At 55.9% G+C, this 21,567-nt stretch overlaps 1 protein-coding gene and 1 long non-coding RNA gene across 10 annotated transcripts; one reads left to right on the plus strand and one right to left on the minus strand.

The window, feature by feature from the left end:
* Positions 1 to 783: 783 nt before the first annotated feature.
* Positions 784 to 13,677, minus strand: LOC113608546 (uncharacterized). Of its 3 annotated transcripts, none has more exons than XR_003428356.1 (2): positions 13,568 to 13,677; positions 784 to 5,236 (listed from the first exon to the last, which is right to left on the minus strand). It is a non-coding gene; the product is annotated as an uncharacterized LOC113608546 (long non-coding RNA). The 3 variants fall into 3 exon arrangements; XR_003428357.1 differs by lacking the exon at positions 13,568 to 13,677 and adding an exon at positions 8,492 to 8,536; XR_003428355.1 differs by lacking the exon at positions 13,568 to 13,677 and adding an exon at positions 7,106 to 7,727.
* On the plus strand, positions 5,507 to 21,528 carry ADGRE5 (adhesion G protein-coupled receptor E5). 7 transcript variants are annotated; one of them, XM_027084984.1, is made up of 20 exons: positions 5,511 to 5,807; positions 9,218 to 9,268; positions 9,487 to 9,606; positions 10,160 to 10,315; positions 13,641 to 13,772; positions 14,332 to 14,478; positions 14,948 to 15,094; positions 15,183 to 15,229; positions 15,358 to 15,435; positions 16,903 to 17,080; positions 17,164 to 17,271; positions 17,492 to 17,715; positions 18,306 to 18,485; positions 19,309 to 19,500; positions 19,747 to 19,973; positions 20,101 to 20,167; positions 20,302 to 20,393; positions 20,479 to 20,647; positions 20,735 to 20,839; positions 20,924 to 21,528. In XM_027084984.1, the coding sequence occupies exons 1-20, from the start codon at positions 5,768 to 5,770 to the stop codon at positions 20,951 to 20,953; spliced, it is 2,490 nt and encodes an 829-aa protein (XP_026940785.1). In that variant the 5' UTR covers positions 5,511 to 5,767; the 3' UTR covers positions 20,954 to 21,528. The 7 variants fall into 7 exon arrangements, with proteins under 7 accessions (XP_026940784.1, XP_026940786.1, XP_026940787.1 ...); XM_027084983.1 differs by having other exon boundaries at positions 5,507 to 5,807; positions 20,479 to 20,839; XM_027084988.1 differs by lacking the exon at positions 14,332 to 14,478 and having other exon boundaries at positions 5,514 to 5,807.
* The last annotated feature ends 39 nt before the right edge of the window (positions 21,529 to 21,567 follow it).

Genomic DNA, 21,567 nt, shown 5'->3' on the forward strand with positions numbered 1-21,567 from the left:
CACCCCTACCGCCCACCAGCACCCACCACCCCCCAGCTGCTCCCCTTCCCCAGCTGTGCCTCCCCACCTCTGGCCACCTCCGGCTGTCTTTCTTTTGCTTCCTCTAAATGCTTCTCGTTAAAGCCTTTAAATATTTTAAAATTTCAAAATATTGTTTGCAGGGTCTGGTTCACAGAATTGATGATATGTCATTCTCATGACCATGGGTCTATCCATGACCCACTTTACTTTACTCATTAATTTTTTTTAATTCCATAAGGTATACCCACAAGCCCTCAACAAGAAGTGGGAGATGGCCCTGCCCTCTCCCGCCACCACCCTGAATTCTGTTTGTTATTTTCTCACTCCTTTATTTTTTTTATAATAATCACTTGTATTTTTATTTATTTATTTTTAATATTTATTTATTTGGTTGCACCGGGTCTTAGTTGCGGCAGGCAGGCTCCTTAGTTGCGGCTCCAGGGCTCCTTAGTTGCGGCTCGCCAGCTTCTTAGTGGTTGCTTGGGAACTCTCAGTTGTGGCATGCATGTGGGATCTAGTTCCCTGACCAGGGATCGAACCCGGGTCCCCTGCATTGGGAGTGCGAAGTCTTATCCACTGTGCCTCCAGGGAAGTCCCACTCCTTTATTTTTTTAAGTTTTCTTAGACATGTTGGTATGCTGAAAGCTTATCTTGTATCAATTTCTCTGTCTGAGCTTTATGACTCGGGTGGCTTTCAGATGGGCTTTGGGGACTTCTTTTTTGCTCAAGATTCGACTATGATCAAATCATCATATCACAGGCTTTAAATATATTACAATTTTATTTGTCAGTTACACCTCAATAAAGCTGGTGGGGGGTGGATAAAGATTCTACTCTGAAACCTGTCCAGCTGCAAATTAAGATTTTTGCACTGCATCCAATTTTTAAAATGAAGAAAGGAGTGTGTTGCCAGGACCCAGCCATCTGGCAGCTGACCCCTGGGGTTCTTTTTCACAGCCGTGTAATATTCCACTGTTTCTCCAGTTGCTACTGAGGAAACATGAACGTTCTGTTAAAGTCTTAACAGCCATCTTGTTAATGTGCTGCCTTTAAAGAATCATTGGTGTTGCTCCTTTTAAGCAACTCGCCTCTCTGTTCCCTCTTACTTCCCCAAATCTTGGGGATCGCTGGGAGGGGGGGTGAAGTTGGCTACCCCTGAGGAGCCCTCTCCGACCCGAGGCCATCCGCTGCCCTGTTGGCCCTGCAGCTGCTTATAAACCAGCTATTTATAGCCCCACCCCGCCCCCAGCCCATGTCACTGCCCACTTCCTTGGGGCCACCAGTGAGTTCAATGCTGATGGGGAAGGGGAAGTGGGTTGCTAGGTGCTGGGGTTTGTTTAGGGTTTGAGGTGTCCTTACAGTTTCCTGAAGGTCTTCATTTCCAAGAAGCTGAGAACACTGATTTGATGGCTCAACCTACTTTTCTTACCTCAGTCAGTTTGGGGTGAGGGAGGAGGTGGAACAGGGCGCTGGGACCCCGTGCCCCGTCCTTGGCCCTAAACGCAGCCCTCTAAGGCATCACAGCTTCTTGCTTCACTTCTCATTGGCTTTGGGCTGCTCCTCCACATCTTCCTCTATCCCCCATTCAAATGGGGTACAAAGCGCCCCTGAGACCCCCATAGCCCCAGCCCCTGGAGACTGAGAGGCCTGGGCAGTCTTGGGGGCCCGGGCTAAATAGGTGCTTGTGCAGTGCTCCCCAGCACTCTGCCCCAGGGCCGTGGCCCCAAATAGCTCAGCTTCTATATTTAGAAGTTTGCTCAACAGTGCCAGGGAACTATAAATACGGCCCAGCTCTGCTACTGCCTCCCAACTCCCCAGGCTGGGCCAGGCCAGGTGGGGGCCAGGGCTTAGGAGGATGCCAGCTGGGCCAGGGCTGAGTCTGCACCAGGAGTCCCTGGTCAGGTGGATTCTGGAGGCCTGGGCTCAAGGGAACCCAGGTGTCCAGCCTGCAGGAGGAGACAATGGGCCCATTGTTGGGCCTTTCCCCAGGTTGAAGGCCATCAGTCTCTGGCCTCCCACCCCCTTCCCTCACTCCATGGGGTTTCCTGGCGCAGGGACAGCTGTCTGGCCTCACAATAGCTGTGCCGTTCTCCTGGAGCCAGCAGCTGGGCTCATCCGCGTGGGGGCTGGCCCGGCCCCTTCCTCTGCCATTGTCTCCCTTCCAGGGGGCTTCCTGTTATGCCCCCTCTACCCGAAGATCCCATCTGACCCCCTCTCTCAGCCTGGGCTTGCGAGGGTGCTGGGCATGGGCTGCTGGCACAAGAAGCCAGGGGGCAGGACACTGGGGTCCCCTCGTCTCCCTCCCCACCGCAGAGGACAGCAAAGAAAAGGGTATCATCCTAAGAGCCACTGCTGTGGTTCACTGAGTGTCTATTCTCAGCGACATCCCTGCAATCCACTCACTCTCTTATGATCTTCACCAGCCCTGCTGCGAGGTTCTGACCATTTCACAGATGGGGAAACTGAGGCCCAGAGAGGCCACATCACCCGCCCAAGACCACACAGTCCAAAACATAGGGAATTCTCTGGCAGTCCAGGGGTTAGGACTCCATCCTTCTACTGCAGGGGGCATAGGTTTGATCCTTGGTCGGGGAACTAAGGTCCCGTAAGCCATGAGGTGCGGCCAAAAAAAAAAAAAGGTACATGATCTCCCACAGCACCACTTTCATTTATTACTAAATATTTTAAAAAAATAAAAAGAGGAAGAGGCTGGGTTTGCCCAGGACCTCTGCTATGAGATGGTGATGCCCTGTGACTGTGCATGTCATTTTACTACTCTGTGCCTCAGTTTCCCCATCTGCCAAATGGAAATCACAGCACCTGCCTCCTAGCCTACTGGGAAGATAAGTGAGTTCAATCCCTGCAAAATGATTACATACAGTGGGCGCTGGATGAATACTGTCATCCACTGTGATGATGTGTTACCATGGCAGCTATAAAAATAAAAATATAAATATAATATAATAAATAATACTATCATTATGATTGGCTGACTAGTCCTGGATCTGCTACTTCCTAGCTGAGGAATCTCAGGCCAGTGGCCCAACCCCCCAGGTGCTGGTTTCCCATCTGAAAAACAGGGATGCATGTCCCTACCTCACACTGTTGTGGAACAGAGGTCTCGAGATTGTCCAGGGCTTTGGGGCTGGAACTTCAGGGCAGAGGAAAGGGGGAGAAACACTGTGCCATCTCAGCAGGGGCAAGATAATGAAGCCTGTAGTGGGCTTCCTTCAGTGGAGGGTAGTATTACTAATTATGCAGCCCTACTGGGTGCAGGCTTTGCTCTGGTTCTACAGAGACACAAATGGACCAAAGTCCTGTCCTCCAGGATGACAGTCTAGGGGGGGTGGGGGGCAGAGAGTAAACAAATTAAGTAGGTAAATTTCGTGATGGGGGGATGGTGAAGGGCTACAGAGAACTGAGAAAGTAGGGAATATTCGGAGGATTACATTTATGACATGGGGATGGGGGGTGGGGGGTTGGTCAGGGAATGTTTGGGCAAAAACATGAAGGAGAGGAGGGAGCAAGCTGTGAGGTTATCTAGTTCTCTGGGTAAGAGTGCTCTAGGCAGAGGCAACAGCCTGTGCAAAGGCCCTGAGGTCACCCCATGCCTGGTGTTTTCCATAAGGAAAACTGTAGCCAAGCTACCGAGGAAAGAGTGGGAGGAGGTGAGGGCAGGGAGGTGACAGCAGAGCAGGCCGGGCCTTATGGGCCAAGGAAGGACTTGGGGTTTGACTCTGAGTGAGGTGGGAGCCATGGAGGGTGCTTGAGCAGAGGAGGGATGAGATCTGACTCAGGTGTTCCCAGGCACCCTTGGGCCACTTGGAGGGGAAAGGAGTGGGGGGTGGGGTGGGGGGGGGATGTCCCTCTTCGTGCCTTCCCCAATCCTTCTCTCCTATGTCACTCATTCCTTCCTTACCCTGCTCTGTGAGGCCAGTAGGCAGGAATTAAAATCCCATTCACCAGAAAGGAAAACTGAGTCCCAGGATGGTTAGACCTGCTCCAAGGGCCCAAGACACATCTCTGGGGGAGGAGAAGGCATGATTGCAACCCTTGGGCAGTGGCTCTCCCAGGCTGGAACCCCTACCCCCCAGCTTTTTCAAGCACCAGCTGTCAGACCTGTGGGCCTGTGGTGGGGGGAGGTGGGGGCATGTCCAGCCCTGGAATTTCCAGCTCTAAGGGAAAAAAGCCAAAAATCCACCTTGGGCCTTGTCTGTCCCCCTCCCCTCCCAGTCTCCTCCCATGTCCACACCCCTCCCCCTGAGGAAACTGAGGCACAGAGAGACCTCAGTTACCCTGATGGGACCCCTTTCCATGCCCTGTCCAGGTCAAAGGGACAGGAAGAGCAGGAAGGGGTTAATTTTAGGACTGGGGGTGCTCCACCATCCCTGGGATAATGCTTCTCTGCCTCTGGCCATGAGTGACCTTTTTTTTCCATGACTGCAATCCTAACCTTTTAAACTATTATGTACTTAATATTTTATTTAATTTTCTAAGCTTTTGCATCCTTGAATCCATTCATTTAAAAAAGAATCTTTATATTGATGTCCTGATTGGGAAACCCTTCTCACTGCCTCAAATAGTCTGTAAATTTACAAATAAATAAGAACACAAGGAACATAAACCATGGATTCTAGCTGGAAAAACCTCAGGGCCACCAAGGTGTTAGCACCCAGTAGAGACTTTCTCCTGGACCTTGGGCTCATTGCAGGGACCTGGGGACTGAACTGCCTACCTGTGGATCTCTGCTTAGCCACTTGTTACCTGCACCTCAGTTTCCCCCTTCTGCAAAATGGGAATCATAGCAACACCTGCCTCGAAGGTATTTCGAGGAGTAAATGAGTTAAAATAGATAAAGAGATAACGCTAGGCAAATCAGGCCTGGCTCACATTAAGTGCTTTCTAAATAATAGTGTTTTTTAAAACAAACGATCAGAAGGCTTGAGATAAACCAGTCATATGACTTATTTGAAAAGGAAACAACTCTCCTATCATGTGATTCTCTGTTGATTAGTGCAGTACCCAGGAATGCCCCAAATATAAGTTTCCTACCAGGTGAAACGCTGACCCAGAAAGGCCAGCTCCAGGAGCACGGTGGCCCCGAGATTCCGCAGTTTCTCTTCTTGGCATCAGCCTGGCATCCGTGAGGACCCCTTTGTGCCCCTCCCCCAGCTCTTCTTTGGACTCTGGCCTCTCTGTGCCTCAGTTTCTTCATCTGGAAAACAGAGGAGGAAGGTCCTGTTAGCTCAGAGGCTGGCCCTGGGGACTCAGCACGACGAGGCAGCGAGCACAGGGTGGTCCCCCAACGTGGGTGCCCTGAGCTATTATTTCTGACGTGGCTCCTCCCCAACCTCAATGCCAGACAAGGAAGACTTCCTCCTTGCCCCTGGGATCAGCCAACCCGAGTACACAGGGGCCAGAGAGTTCAGACACTCAACGGGCAGGTTGTGCCTCTGTGCCACGTTTGAGTGTGTGTGAGTGTGTGTGTGTGTGTGTGTGTGTGTGTGTGTGTGTGTGCGCGCGCACGCCCGCGCGCAACACACAGCGCCCCTGGGTCTGTGTTTTCACTGCACTTTCCTGTTGGTTTTCAGCTGCCCCGCCAGCTCCAGGGAGGGCACTGGGCCAGTGGCTGTCCCCGCCTTTATAAAGGGCTGGTGGGCCTTGGGGAAGCGTGCACAGCTGCCCAGCCTGGAGACACAGAGAAGCCCTGCCCTATCTTCTGCTTCCCCTGCGGGCAGCTTAGACCATGGGAGGCCCTCACAGCGTTGCATTGTTCGTCTTTCACGGTGAGAATTTTGCGGCCCCGTGGGGTGGGGGGCAGGCAGCAAGGGAGCTCCTGACAGCACTATGGGGTTCTCCGGCCCCCTCCTCCCCGGGGAGAAACGCAAAGTGCGGCTGGCAGCTCTGGGGCCAGGCCCGGAGGAAGCCACATGGTCAGGCAGGGGCTGAGGGCACATGGGGAGAGGGGCTGGTAGTGCCCAGCACCCCCAAGCCGTGGCAGGATCCCTCAGGGTGCTCTAAGAGCCTGCCCCCTCTCCCAGAGAAATCTCTGAGCGCTCCCAAAGCGGGGAAACAGGTTTGGGGAAGGAGAGGGGAAAAAAGTGAGTGCTGGGACTCCTGAAGACAGCCGGGCATAGGGGAGCGCTGCGGCGCTGGAGGGCTGGGGGGTTGGGGTGGGACCTCCCCATTGAGGGGGTACCCCCAACCTGTCCCCCACTGTCTCAGTGGCATGGGGCAGCCCCAGAGACCCTCATTCTGGCTCCCCTGGGCCCAGCTTGGACTCAGCCGTGGGTGGAAAGGACTTTGCCAGTGGACGGTTTGAACTTGACTTTTGCTGCGACTTCCCCAGGGCCTCCCTTCCCGCCCCACCCAGGGTGGCTCTACCGGTTATCGTGGGCAGCTGGTTGCCAGGGCAACCAAGCAACAAAGAGAATGAAGAAATGGCATTTGGGGTACCAACCAGAGCTTCCCCAGGCCACAGGGACGGGCTTCCCTGTGCTGGCCCGGGATGGCGGGCGTGAGCCCAGTGGCTCCCAGACTGGGAAGCAAGAAACTGGAATCTGTGTGGGGCACACCTGATGGGGGGCGGTGTGTCACCGGAGCCAGATCTCGCAGCCCCTGAATCTCACTTTCCACATCTGTAAAATGTGGCAAGACTGGTCTTCACTTTATAGGACTGTGTTAAAGGTGAACTGAGTTCGTATGCAAACTATTCCTGGTTCACAGAATTAAGTAAACGGTATTTATTATTATTATTATTTCACTGGCTGGTCTGGGGGGTAGACTGGGGGGTCCTTAGCAGGAGGATCAAGGAGAGGACGACTGCCCCATCCCCACCCCAGGAATCTTACGCCTCAGGGCTCGGCGGGGGGAATGCAAACCAGATGGGACTGGGAGCAGATGACCAGCGGCTCCACTCCCAGCTCCTGTTTGGGCGACTTCCAAGGACCCAGATGGAGAAGTCCTGGCCCAAGAGCCTCTGTGGTGGGGAAGCAGTGCCCAGCCTAGGCAGAGGTCACAGGGCACAAAACAACCGTCCCATCCCCCTGCAGCAACTGGGAACCTTGACCCCCATCAATTCCACCTTTTCCAAGCTCCTCTGTTCACCAGATTCTTCCTGAATCTTTTTCTGGGCTCCAAGCCTCAGTCTGTCCATCTGCAGAATGGACACAAACAGGGCAGTTGTGAACGTGAAAGTTGCTACCGGGGACTTTGGGAGCTGGGGACAAATCAGCCCAGGTCCCATCCTACCAGGGAAGGCCATTTTGTGGTGTGTCATGCGAAGAGGCACTGAGCCCCAGCCAAGGGGGAAACTAGCCAAGTCCGGTGACCAGAGAGGAGGACGAGAGAAATCCTCACACGAGGGAGGGGAAGGACATTCCAGCCTCAGTTTACCCTGGCTGGGAGTGCTTCTGGGAGGGACTCTTGCCCACCGCCAGCCCGAGGGGTATCAAGTTTGGACCTAGGGGCTGAGTGGTCAGGGGACCCCCCAGCCTGCACCCTTGACAGCCCCACAAGCTTTGCGCACGATGCTGGACCCCAGAATTCCCCTGGGACCTCCCTCCAAAGGCAATGGGCTATGAGTCATCCGTTCCCTTGGCCCAGGAAGTGACTCATGCCTGCCCTTCCTCCCGGCCCCCATCCCTCCGCCCACCGCCCCTTTTGGGTCTCCCTGGATCGTTGGGGTCTGCACTGCCTCCCTGGCATTCCCACGTGGGCAGGGACTGGCCGCCTCCCCCAAGCCCTCCCCATGCCTCCACCTGTCGCTGAGCTGCCCTCACCCCCTCCCTCCCTTTCCCTCTGTTTCCATCCCACCCCCTTTCTAATTGTTTTTCTCTATCTTGCTCTCAATCTCCATGTCTGTGTCTCTCTGTCCGATCTCTGCCATTTCTGTCTCTCTCTGAGTGTCCTGTTTCTCTGTCCCTCTCTATCACTGTCTTAACTTCTGTTTCTCTCCATCTGTCTCTCCTCATCTCTCTGTCTCTGTTTCTTTCTCCCTCTCTCTCATCTCTGTTTTCTCTCCATCTCTGTCTTCTTGTCTGTCTCTGGTGAACCGTGAGGAGATCCCCATCTCTAAAGCCCCTGATGACTTGAGGAGGCCCCGAGAGTGGGGTGCCCCTGAGCAGCAGGTACAGCCGGGGAGGAGGTGCTCGTCCAGCACCACCCCCAACGTGAGCCCACAGCATCTTCCTGTGCGCAGGGGAGGCTAGGGTGAAATGTCACCACTGGGTCTCAAGACAGCCATCAGGGCTGACAGATATTGTGGGCGTGGTGTGCATGCACCTGCGTCCCCAAGGACGGCTGTGTGGGCTGGAGGATCTTAGATTCGGGGGTGGGGAGGATCTGAGAAAACACCCAGTCCTTTTCCTCCAACCCCCTCATTCTTACACAGAGAAACGTTGCACGGGGAACTCTACTCAATATTCTGCGATAACCTCTATGAGAAAAGAATCTGAAAAAGAATGAATACATGTGGGACTTCCCGGGCGGTCCAGTGGTTAAGATTCTGAGCTTCCACTTCAGGGTTGGATCCCTGGTCGGGGAACTAAGATTCCACATTCTTCTCGGTGCGGCCAAAAAAAAAAAAAAAAAAAAAAAAGAATGAATATATGCATATGTGTCACTGAATCACTTTGCTGTACGCCCGAAATTAACACAACATTGTAAATCAACTATAATCCCATGTAATTTTTTTTCAAAAAGAAAAGAAACGTTGATGACAGTAAACACTTTGACACACCAGGTGATATTCGGAGGCTTACTTCTCACACTACTCTAGGAAATGGGTCCCGTCACCATCCCCATTCTACAGAAGGGGAAGCTGAGGCTCTGAGAGATGAGGTAACCTGACCACAGTCCAGAATTTGAACTGTGGCTGCCAGGCTCCAGAGTGTTTGCTGACCTGTTGCCGACAGAGCCCACAGGTCCGTGGGAGCCAGGACCCCCTCGGTGCTTGGGCCCCTTCTCCATCCCTCAGTTTCTGAAATCCACCTCCAGGTGACAGGTGGCAGAGCCTCTGGCCATGGGTGTCCAGTCTCTGGGAGGTGCCACGTACTCACTCTCTCCTTGAGCAACGGACAGAGCCCAAGCCTGGGAGGGGCCAACAGCCCCCTTTCCACAGTTGCTTCTCTCTTAGCGTTGCATCTGCCCTTCCCTGCTCTGGTGACCCCCTTGACCCTCCCCTTCTCTGTTCCAGTGCTGTGTGTCTTGCTGACTCTGTCGGAAGCTGGGTCCCGGAACACCACGGGTGAGTCTGCTGGGAGCAACTCAGTCCACAGCCGGAGCCTGGGGAAGGGGCCCTAGACCCTCACCCACCCCCCTCAGCCCAAACAGGAGAGAGGCCTGTTGCAGGGGGAAGGCCAGGGTCAAGCCTCCCCAACACCCCTTCTTATGGAGATGATCCTGCCCCCCTCCCCAGTCCCTGACTCAGCCCTCACGTTCTGACCAAGGTCTCCATCCCCACAGCCTGTGCTAGGCAGTGCCCTGCAAACTCCTCATGTGTCGGTGGCGACGTCTGCCGCTGCGCTCCGGGATTCAGTTCTTCATCTGGGGAGGACTTCACCGACACCTTCGGCAGCTGTGATGGTACAGAGGCTTGGGGGTGATGGAGGGACATGCAGAGATTGTGGGGTGCAGTCCAATGCCCGTGGGGGGATATGGGTGTTGGTTGGGGGCTTCAGCCTTTCTCCTCAGGACCATCATCAAGGACAGAAAAAAGAGAAAGGAAAAGCTATGAGAGAGGTGGAGAGATGAGACATGAATAAACATGGCCTCCTGGAGAGAGAGAGGAACTGGGTCTCCAGGAGTCTGGAGTCTGTGCCTCAGTTTGCCCTTTCAGGACTGAGGAGGGGGATGCAGAGCTTCCACCCACCCCCCACTTCAGCACTTCCCACGGTGTCCCAATCTGGGGTGCCAGCCAGAGGGCCAAGAAGAGCAGAGCTGATTGCACAAGCTTCAGGAATGGCTTGCTCCAGCCGCAGCCCAGCCTCAGCAGTATTGCCTGAGAGTCTAATTCTTTCTAAAAAGACACTGATTAGCCATCAGGACCAGTGCTGGGGAGCCAGGTAGGGGATGGGGATCTCTGCCCTGACCAAACTCACGCCTTTGGGAGGTGACCCTTTGCCCTGCTGTGTTCCAGACATCAACGAGTGCGGACCACCCTTGACAGTGTCCTGTGGAAAATTAGCAGACTGCCAGAACACGGAAGGGGGCTATGACTGCATGTGCATCCCAGGATATGAGCTTACTTCTGGGGCAACAGTGTTCAAGAATGAGAGTGAGAACACGTGTCGAGGTAAGAATGACCCGCATCTTCCACTTCTCCATCCATGAGGTTTGGGGTCACCCAAATACTGAGGCATTCCTGTAGCATCCAGGGGTCAGGGCTTTGGTTACAGGTGTAGCACCCAGGTCTGAGTTGGGACAGATGTACCTGTGCCTTTCCCACCTGCACAGAGAGGCAGGGCGGCATGAGCCAGGGACCCAAATCCTGGCTTTGCCACCTGATAGCTGTGTGTGTGACACTGGCCAGGATACTTATTCAGAAATCACCGTTAACATGTGGGATGTGATAATACTATTGCGAGAGTATGGCTTTTTTTGTTTTTGTTTTTGTTTTGCGGTACGCGGGCCTCTCACTGCCGTGGCCTCTCCCGTTGCGGAGCACAGGCTCCGGACGCACAGGCTCAGCGGCCATGGCTCATGGGCCCAGCCGCTCTGCGGCATGTGGGATCTTCCCGGACCGGGGCACGAACCCGTGTCCCCTGCATCGGCAGGCGGACTCTCAACCACTGCGCCGCCAGGGAGGCCCTGTTTTGTTTTTTTAGAGTCTCTATCTTTTACAGATAAAAACAAAAGGAGCTTTGCCTTTTATTAACTGTGTGATTTTGGACAAGTTACTTCACCTCTCTGTGCCTCGGTTTACCCATCTGTAAAAAGGGGGTGACCAATGGCGCTTATTACCTCATAGAATTGCCAGGAAGGCATAGGAGATCACAAAACACAAAACAGTGATGGCTGTTGGGTTTTTAAATTATAATGATTATGAGTTAATGTACCCTTTCCAGGACGGGCATCCCTGTGGTTTGTGCCCCACGGTGGGTGCTCGCGAGTAGCTGTCCCAGTCCATCCCCTTACCAGGGACCCCGGAGGAGCCTGGTCTCCACACATCACCAGGTTTTGCCCCCTTTCCAGAGGGGGCAGGCAGGCAGGGAAAGGGGCAGATGGGGCCAGCAGTGGACAGACAGGAGCCACGACTCCAGAGAGGGGTCCAGAGAGGGGATTAGACGTGAATACTGAGGACGGGGAGGGGAAGGTGGGAGGTGAGGAAGAGGCTGAACCCAGGGTCCAGAGGACCCTGAGTAGGGTCCACAGGCCCACCCTGCGGCTACCTTGGTCCCAGCGCCTTCCCTCCTGCCCTGCAGAGGGAGGGCGGCAGAGCCTCCCTGGTGGGAGGGAAGAGAGGACCTGCATCTATGTGGAGGTGCTGCTGGTCCACAGGGGCCTCTGTGGGGGTATGCTGTGCTTGAAACCTGTGGCCTGGCCAGAACCTTCACGTGAACTGGAAAAATGTCCCTCATCTCCAAGGTGAATACTGTGTGTTTAGGGAATGGAGAGTGAGCTGGTTTTCCTCTCCCACTTGCCTCCTTGGCTGGACACCCTTGTGCAGTCAGGAACCTGCACAACTGTACATGGTGGTCATGGAGCCCACTCAGTGTGCCTTGGCTGGGGGTGCCACCCACCCACTGTTGTGAGCCCCTGCAGAGACACAGATGAACAAGAGTGAGGTGTGAGAGGGAGCTCTACGGACCTCAAGGAGGGTGACTGCGAGAGAGTAGCCTGCTGGTTTGGACCAGAGTTTGCTGCCTGAAGACCTAGCTCTGTGACTGGCTCAGCTGGACTGTCTGTGCACCCCTTCCTCAGCATTCCAACCTTTGCCACACCTGAGGATGTGTCCGCCCGTGTCCTGGCCGTGGGGTCCGCTACGGGCAGGAGACACGGGCTGCTCCCTGGGTTCCTCATCCCACTTTCTCCAGGCATCAGAGGGCCGTCTTGTGCACGTACCTCATCTCCCAACCCTCTCTGAACCCCAAGGCTCAGAACCCTTTGCAGAGGGTCACTTCCAGATGTTTGGAACATCCCCCCGGCCACCTGGCATCTTATGTGCATGAAACAAAAGAGTGGCTGGCATTCAAGATACTCAATGAGGTCACAGCACCGTGTGTTCCAGCACACTATCTGCCCTCTTCGCCGCTCTTAGTGACTGCTGGGAGGAGACCTGCCCCTCTGGGGCCCTCTCAGACCCCCTGGGCCATGGTGGACCCTGGGACCCTGTCCAGAAATGCGGGAGGAGGGAGATTCAAGGACAGGTCCACCGTCCCTGGCCAGCCCTGCCCTGGCTCAGCAACCTGCCTGGAAAAGATGCCTCCTGGCACCCTGACCCCAATTCTCAGCCACTCAGCTTCCATCTATTTCCCCACACAAGGCTCCACCCTGACCCTTCCCCAGTAATTCCAGTTCACGGACCTGAGACAGCTCTGATGACTGGGGCCTGGGAGGACGTTGTGTCAGGGGTGGGCAGGGTGACGTCGAGCCCCCAACACACTGGAAGAATCAGATGAACAAAGAGGCTCCCATCTGGACCAGATGACAGGACAGGTTGTCATCCGGGACCATTGCCCCTGGCCTGACCCTCTACCGAAGAGATCAACCCAGGCCCCACGATGACCCAGACCACTTGGGGACAGAAGACGGAGGCTGAGCCCCACTCAGCAGGGTCCACGGGTCTACGTCCCAGGTGAGAGGCCAAGGGCCAAGATGACAGAAACACCTGCCACCCTTCATGCATGACACCTGCTCCCTGCTCCAGCCACCCAGCCATTGCCCACTGCAGGCCTTGCTCAGACGTGGATTCTCACCACTTCCTGCCAATCTAGGCGATGCCTTCGTGGGAATCAGAAAAAGGCACCTTCAGAGGCCCAAGGCTGCCTGGCCAGACGTCAGCCCCACTGTCCAGCACAGCCTGGTGCCCACTGTCCAGGTGGCCCTGGCCTTTCCGGCATCACCCTCATTTTCTGTGCCACTGCCCAAAAGCCTCGTCCTTGAGGGGCGTGGCTCAGGGGTGGGTCTTGGGGCATCTCCATGGAGCTGGAGTCTCAGAGTTAGCATGGACAGGAGAGTGCTGTCCCGCCAGGGTCACCAGGATCCAAGGAGAACTCAGCTGACAGCACTCCCTCTGGGGGAGTCAGGACAAAGCCCATCACCGGGAGCCAAGATGAGGCCTCCCTGCTCAGGGAACACAGCATTTCTCCTGCACTCGGTTCCCAGGAAGGCACGCCCAGGCCTGTGTCCAAATCCTTAGGCTGGGACACAAGCAGCTGTGATGTCCCCACCACAGCTGGGAGCTTCCCAGGGAGGCTGAGAGAGCCAGAGCCGGCAGACGGGGGAGGACTTGGGTCACTCCTGGCCACGTCTGGACAACAGAACATCTGGGCCACCATGCTCACCCACGGGATGCCTCCATGTGAATTAGAAAAGACCCACTCACCGACGGAGAGAGAGTGGGCCCGGAAGGCTGTCCACAGTTGCAGGCATCCATCGTTGTCTCCTTTCCCTTGCAGATGTGGATGAATGTCAGCAGAAACCCAAAGTCTGTAAAGGCCGCAGTGTCTGCATCAACACGCCGGGCAGCTACATCTGCCGGTGCCCACCTGGCTTGAAGCTCAACCTGGAGGACCCAAGACATTGCACAGGTAGAGGCCCTGGGAAGACAGTGTGAGGCTGGCCTGGAGCTGAAGAAGGAGTCGAGGTGGTCCCTGGAGCCTGAGGAGGAGGGAGAAGAGCCTCAGGTTCCTGCAATGCCAAGGGCCTGCCCGGGCCCTGCCCAAGGATTCGCCTCCCCGAAAGGTCCCACCACAGGCCAGGGAGGCGGCAGAGCCTTCTGGGCCTGGGGTTCCCTTGTGGAGTTCCCTGCCCCTGTGAACATCCCCAGACCTCGCCCCTTCCTCATCTGTCACATTCGAGCAGAGGAAGCTGTCACTTCCTGTTCCCAGAAGGGGAACCTCAGTCCAGGGCTGGACTTCCAGACCCCACGACTCAGTCTCCCTCCTGGTTTTACTATAAAGTGGGGACCATGGCCCCTGCCACGCCCATCTTGCAGGGAGGCTACCTTAAGGTGCTTTGAGGGTGAAGTTGAAGGTCACCAGGTGATGGCACGTGCAATCACAGTGGGGTCCTTGGTGCTGGGCAGTGATAAGCGGGTACAGTGAGAAGTGGAAGTGGGGGCGCCTGACCCTCTGGCTTTGTCCTCAGATGTGAATGAATGTACCTCGGGGAGAAACCCATGCCACAACTCCAGCCACTGCTTCAACCTCGTGGGCACCTATAAGTGCCACTGCCGTCCAGGCTGGAAGCCAGTTCCTGGGGCCCCCAGCAGCCCAAACAACACTGTCTGCGAAGGTTCAGAGCTCAGATGCTATGTTCTTGGAGACCCACACTTAAAACATCTGATCACATATTCAGTGGCACCCACCCAAACCAAACAGAAAGAATGCTGGGGGAGCCCTGCTGTGCCAGGCATTAATTTTTTGGGGCTAAATGTCAAAACATCTGGGGGTCCTGGAGAAGGAGCTGGGGTACCAAGAGATAAGCTCCCAGGGACTCCAGGCAGCAGCTAATTACTGAGACGAAGATACTTCAGTATTTTCACAACCTGCCTATCTGTATGGGGCCCACCTGCTACGTGTCAGAACTCTGCACACTTCCCGTAAATAACCTCAGCGTGCACCGTTCGATGATGTGCAGTCAGCAGGTGGCATCACCTCCGGGCGTGGGAGGGGGCACTGATATGGGAAAAAGAGGGGCACAGAGAGGAGAGGGGCCTCATCAGGGCTGGGACAGAGCCAGACCCCCTTCTTCGTGTCCCCAGATATGGATGAGTGCAGCTCCGGGCAGCATCAGTGTCACAACTCCACCATCTGCGTCAACAACGTGGGTTCATACACGTGTCGGTGCCGCCAAGGCTGGGTGCCCAAACCCGGATTCCAGGATAAGCAAATGGGCACCATCTGCGAAGGTACCTGTCCTGACCTGACCCCAGACCCCCTCCTACAACAAGCACAGACACTCTCACACCTAATGAACTGCTGTCCTGTCCCCTGCAGAGATCTCCTTCCCCACCTGGACCGCACCCCCTGAAATCAAGAGCCAGGTGAGTGGCCCCAGCAGGGAACAGGAGACAGGAAATCTTCCACCCAGCTCACCCTGTCCACCCATTTTCCCCAAGCTCCCCCATCCAGGATGAGGTTCTCTGACCCCCCTTCTCTCCCCTCTCTCCAGAGTCTCTCTGACTTCTTTGAAAGAGTCCAGAAAATGAGCATAGACTTCAACTCAGCCTTGCCTCAGGAAACCATCCAGGTAAGGGCAGGCCCTGGGGGGGAACCCCAGGACAGTATGGGGTGGCTGGAAGATGCTTCAGTGTGAGTGGAGATGCCCAAGCAGGGGCCTCTGTGTCTGTATGCACAATATACACACACACCATATATATACATTGTACAAACACAGACATACATACACACCCCAAAATGTATACACACACACACACACACACACACACACACATTTGAGAGGGATATAATGGCAATAGAATGAAGCAGTTGAGAATTTCACCTCTGGAGCCAGGCCTCAAGGTTCAAATACACCCCATCCTACCCGCTGCCACTTCCTGCTGTGTGACCTCAGGCAAGTGACTCCCCCTCTCTGGGCCTGTCTCCTCACTTCATAAATGGTGCCTGCTTCATACAGGTGGTGAAAAGGTTTAAATGAACTAATAGAAGTAAGGCTCAAAGAATAGTGCCTGGCACACAGTATAAGCAGTATACGTAAGCTTTGGCATATGTCCTTAGCCTGGTAGAAATATTGAGCCCCTAAAAAATAATAATAATAACTTTTAAAAAGAGAAATATATGAGGAACTTCCCTGGTGGTCCAGTGGGTAACACTCCACACTCCCAATGCAGGGGGCCTGGGTTCCCTGGTTGGGGAACGAGATCCCGCATGCATGCCGCAACTAGTAAGAGTCCTCATGCCCCAACTAAAGATGCCGCATGCCGTACAAAGATCCCATATGCTGCACCCAAGACCCGGCGCAGCCAAAATAAATAAGTATTAAAAGAGAGAGAGAGAGAGAGAGAGAAACATGTGAGCCCCTTGTGTCATTTAAAATTTTCCTGTAGCTACATTTTTACAATATAAAAGTAGGGCTTCCCTGGTGGCACAGTGTTTGAGTCCGCCTGCCGATGCAGGGGACGCGGGTTCGCGCCCCGGTCCGGGAAGATCCCACATGCCGCGGAGCGGCTGCGCCCGTGAGCCATGGCCACTGAGCCTGTGCGTCCGGAGCCTGTGCTCCGCAACGGGAGAGGCCACAACAGGGAGAGGCCCACGTACCACAAAATAAAAATAAAAAATAGTAAGATATAAAAGTAAAGAATAAATTTAAGAGTAAAAGTAAACAAGTGAAATTAATGTGAAAATTGCATATAACCCAATAGATTCAAACTATTACCATTTCAACGTGGAGCCATATTTCAAGCGACACCTGTGGCTCGGGGCAACCGTTCTGGGGCAGGAAAGGGCCTGTGCCTGATAAATGTTAAGCGCTGTCGTTGTTATAATACGTGCACGCAGGCATATACTCAGTCCCCTTACTTGTCTTCTGGCTACTGCAGTGTCTTGAAGATTCCCCTGTGTCTGTCCCCCAGGCAACCCAGGTGGTTCTCCAGTGTGTACCCCAGTTGTGGGGGCGGGGTGAGGGGAGGTGAGATCAGGGTCCTTCAGGCAGCCCCTGTGGTGCAATGACCCAGCAGCTGTCATCCAACACCCACAGTACCTCATCATGTCACTGGATGACCTGTTGAAAACCCCAGGGGACCTGGAGGCCTTGGACCTGTCTTCCAGGCACCACACAGCCACCTACCTGCTCTCAGGCCTCGAACAAATCCTGAGGACCCTGGCCAAAGCCATGTCTAATGGCTCCTTCATCTACCATTCTCCTGGGGACACAGGTGAGACCCCGTCCTGCTCCGCCCCAGCCCCGGGCCCCCCTCATACACCCAGAGCCCCTGATCACTGCCCCCTGTCCCCTCAGAGCTGTCCCTGATGGTCCAGGAGCAGGGGAATGGAAACATCACCGTGGGCCAGAGCCAGGCACGGATGCTGCTGGACTGGGCCGTGGCAGCTGGAGCCGAGAAGTCCGGTAATGGCAGGATACGGAGTGGGCACCTGAGGGAGAGGGATGGAGAAGCTGGGATATGGCTAGGGGTGAGATTCCGAATATGCAGCAACTGAAAACTGACCCATGGGGAGGGACTCCAGGCATCACAGTGGACTGGTGAGCCTGAATTAGACATCTTAGGAGGTTGGATGGGGCACAGAAGGAAGCAGAGCAGAAGGTAGCCAGCGTGTCTGTCCCCCAGGTCCCACCGTGGTAGGAATCCTCTCCAGCCCGAACATGCAGAAATTGCTGGCCAATGCCTCTTTGGACCTGGACTTGGAGAAGCAAACCGAGCTGAAAGAGATCTACGAAAGTCCTGTCCGCGGTGCCCAGCTCAGGCTTCTTTCAGCCGTCAACTTGGTCTTTCTGAGCAACACGAACACAGATAAACTCAACTCCAAGGTCACCTTCGCCTTCTCCCACCCTGTGAGTCCTTGGGTGGGGAGGGGGGTTCAGCCCTACTGCTCACCCCATGGCCAAGGTCACCGTGGTCCCTCTGCAGCCTTTGTTTCCCCACTTCCACCCACTCTGCTCCTTCCTTACAGGTATCTCAGGGCCTTTGCACTTGCTGTGCCCTCTGCCTGGGACACCTTTCCTCCACATGACTCAGTCCTTTACCTGTCTCCAGTCTTTGTTCAAATGTCACCTCCTTTTCTAGGCCTTCCCTGACCTGCTTATTTTAAATTACAATCTGTAATCACACCTCACCTTTCTCCTTTGCTCTTTTCTTTCTTTCTTTTGAACTCAGCACCTTCTAACACACTATCTAGTTTACTTATTGAAAATTTATTAGGTTTATTATTTTCTGTCTGTCTCCCCCACTAGTATGTCAGCCCCAGAAGGACAGGGACTTGTGTCTGCCCTGTTTACTCCCGTGTCCCCTGGCCTGACGCACACAGTAGGTGCTCAGTAGACAAAGGCCAAATGAAAAACAGCCCTCTTTGGGTTCAACCCAAGCCCAGTACCCAAGAGTGGGCTCCAGGCTAACCTCTACCACCGCCCCTACCTGCTCACAGTGGGAGATGCCTGGGACAAGGCAGGAGCTGATCTGCGCCTTCTGGAGGAGTGACAGCAACAGGAGAGGGTACTGGTCCACCTCGGGCTGCCAGACGCTGGGCAGCGGGAATGGCAGCACCACCTGCCAATGCAATCATCTGAGCAGCTTTGCCATCCTCATGGCCCACTACGATGTGGAGGTGAGCAGACCAGGGGCCATCCGCAAAAGCCCACAGGTGGCACGGCTGGCTTCGGTGAGACAGGCAGCTGGTTCTTGGGGGTACGGTCCACCTGATTCTGTATGGCTGCACAGCCCAGGCGGCCCTACACCACACCTCCCAGCGCCTTCCCTGGGACCCCCCCAGACCTCCACATGACCCAGCAACTAAACAGAGTGGCCTGGCACTGCAGGCCCTGCTCCAGCCGGTGCCCCTCTGACCGCTCACCCCCTAACAAGTTGTTAAATATCCCTAAAAGCTCCTGAGGGAGCACAGCTTTCTGTATGTGGCCTCAGAGGGACCCATAGATACGCTGGGCCATGTGAGTACCTGGAATGGGCCAGGCAGAGGAGGGGAGGCTGGTGGTCCAGGCCCAAGGCCCAGGAAGGACAAAAATGTGGGTTTTGAGGAGCTCATAGGTGTGGCCAGGTGTAGGAGGGGCAAGAGATGAGATAGAGATGAGGGTCAGAGAGATGGGCTCATCAGTGTTGGGAAAGAAGGTTGCAGCCATTGAGGCCTCACTGGGGACCTTCTCAGGAGAGCTGTCTGGGTGTGTAGTGGAGAAGCCCATCCGGAAGAACTAGGGATCCCTGCTGCACCCATGGGGGTGGGGGGGGGCGGTATTTAGGATGAGACACAGCAGGTTTACTCAGATGTTGATGGCAGAAGAGGTGGGGGGGAGATGAGCCACTGATCAGAGTCCTACAGGCCAGGTCCCAGGTGCCTGCTGGTGGTGGGGCCCACAAGGAGGGCAGGAAGGCCTCAGAGCACTAATCGAGTCCCGCCCACCCCGTCCTGCATCCAGGACTGGAAGCTGGCCCTGATCACCAAGGTGGGACTGGCTTTGTCGCTGGTCTGCCTGCTGCTGTGCATTCTCACCTTCCTGCTGGTGCGGCCCATCCAGGGCTCGCGCACCACGGTGCACCTGCACCTCTGCATCTGCCTCTTCGTGGGCTCTACCGTCTTCCTGGCGGGCATCGAGAACGAAGGCGGCCAGGTGAGGCCCCGCCCCGTGGAAGGCCCCACTCTCGCCTGAGCGCTAGACCTACCTGCGAGGGCCCTGAGTGGAATAGCCCCACCCACTCCCAGCTGGGTCCGGTGGTCGGGCCCGGGAAGCCCAGGGCCCCGCCCATTCGCCCGCTTTAAACCCCGCAAGGCCACGCCCTGACTCCGCCTGCCATCCGGCGTCGGGCCCGCCCATCGCTGACGTCACCTGTCCCTCCGCCCCGCCCCCGCCCCGCAGGTTGGGCTGCGCTGCCGCCTGGTGGCCGCGATGCTGCACTACTGCTTCCTGGCCGCCTTCTGCTGGATGAGCCTCGAGGGCGTGGAGCTCTACTTCCTCGTGGTGCGCGTGTTCCAAGGCCAAGGCCTGAGAAAGCGCTGGCTGTGCCTGATCGGCTACGGCGTGCCGCTGTTCATCGTGGCCGTCTCGGCAGCCATCAAGAGCCAGGGCTACGGCCGCCCCCAGTAGTGAGTGCGAGGTGGTGGGAGAGGGCCAGGGCGTGGAGGCTGCACCCAAACACAGTGCCCCTGCTCGCCTGTGACCCCGCCCTCTGGGCTTACTGGGTGCTGACCAGACCCCTCCCTTCTCGCCCAGCTGCTGGTTGGACCACGCCAACGGCTTCCTCTGGAGCTTCCTGGGACCTGTGACCTTCATCGTTTTGGTAACTGCCTCACTCCCCACCCCACACCTGTGGAAACCTGAGGTGCTTGGCTCCACACTGAGCCGGCTCCACCGGCTTTCTCCCTGTGAGCTCCAAGGACACCCCCTAATCCGAATTCTGTGCTCCCCACCCAGTGCAATGCTGTCATCTTCGTGATTACTGTCTGGAAGCTCACTCAGAAGTTTTCTGAAATCAACCCAGACATAAAGAAACTAAAGAAGGCCAGGTGAGAGCAGGGGCAGGGAGGGGGCCTGGCAGGAGTGGGTGTGTGAGGCGAGGACCTTACGCGGCAACTGCCCACCTCCCCACAGGGTGCTGACCATCACCGCCATCGCCCAGCTCTTTGTGTTGGGCTGCACCTGGGTCTTCGGCCTGTTCCTCTTCGACCAGCGTAGCTGGGTGCTGTGCTACACCTTCAGCATCCTCAACAGCCTGCAGGGCCTCTTCCTCTTTGTGCTGTACTGCCTCCTCAACAAGAAGGTGGGCTGCAGGGCGGGCTGCGGGCGGGGCTGGGACCCTAGTCCCGGGGCCCCCTCCTCCCCTGACCTGGCACCCTGTGCCCCACAGGTGAGGGAGGAGTACCGGAGGTGGGCCTGCATGGTCACCAGGAACAAGTACTCCGAGTTCGCCACATCCACCTCTGGGTCTGGCTCCAGCCAGAGTCAGACTCAGGTAAGGGCTGAGCCTGGAGCGGGGGTGCAGGCCATAAGGCACCTGGGCCTGGGGTCAGTTCTCACGGGGCTCCTTTCTCTCCAGGCCCTCAGGCCCTCAGAGTCTGGCATGTGAAGGCGCCGTCCTGGCCGGGCCAGCGGCTCCCGTGGCCTCCGCAGCTCCTGCACATGCTGAAGACCTCCTCTCCTCTCCCACTGCTCTGCTCCCTCCTGCCCTGGTCCCCATACGCACCATGGAGAGGAGGGTGACAACTGCCACCTGGCACCGTACTCCAGAATACCCAGCCAGGGTGGAGAGCCGGACCTACTGGGCCTGCTTCTGGCTGCCTCTCAGCTCCACCCTAGCCAGGACCCAGGGCAGGGGCAGAAGCTGGCCCAGGACTGCAGCCCCTTGCCCTGGCACACAAGGCCCAGACAGACTGAGGGCTCCTGTGCCCAGCCTGGCCCTCCCCGCTCATCTGTCTTTGCTACAGAACAAGAGGCCAGGGTGCTGGGGCTCAGCACCGGTTAAGCTAAGACTGAGGTCAGGGGTGGGAGAAGGGCAGGGCCGAAGGCTCATGGTACAGAGGCCCATCTGCCCCCAGGGCAGAGGGTTCTCACTGATGTGAAGGCTGTGGATACTGTGTAATGTTTTTTATCTGTATAAACCTTTCAGTGTTGACACTTAAAATTAAATATCACGTTGACATAGAAAGTGGCATTTCTTCCTGGCTAAGGGCTCGGAGACCA

The sequence above is a fragment of the Aethalodelphis obliquidens genome, unplaced genomic scaffold (assembly GCF_003676395.1).
Source record: "Aethalodelphis obliquidens isolate GAN/ISIS:26980383/991018 unplaced genomic scaffold, ASM367639v1 scaffold53, whole genome shotgun sequence".
Lineage (NCBI taxonomy): Eukaryota > Metazoa > Chordata > Mammalia > Artiodactyla > Delphinidae > Aethalodelphis > Aethalodelphis obliquidens.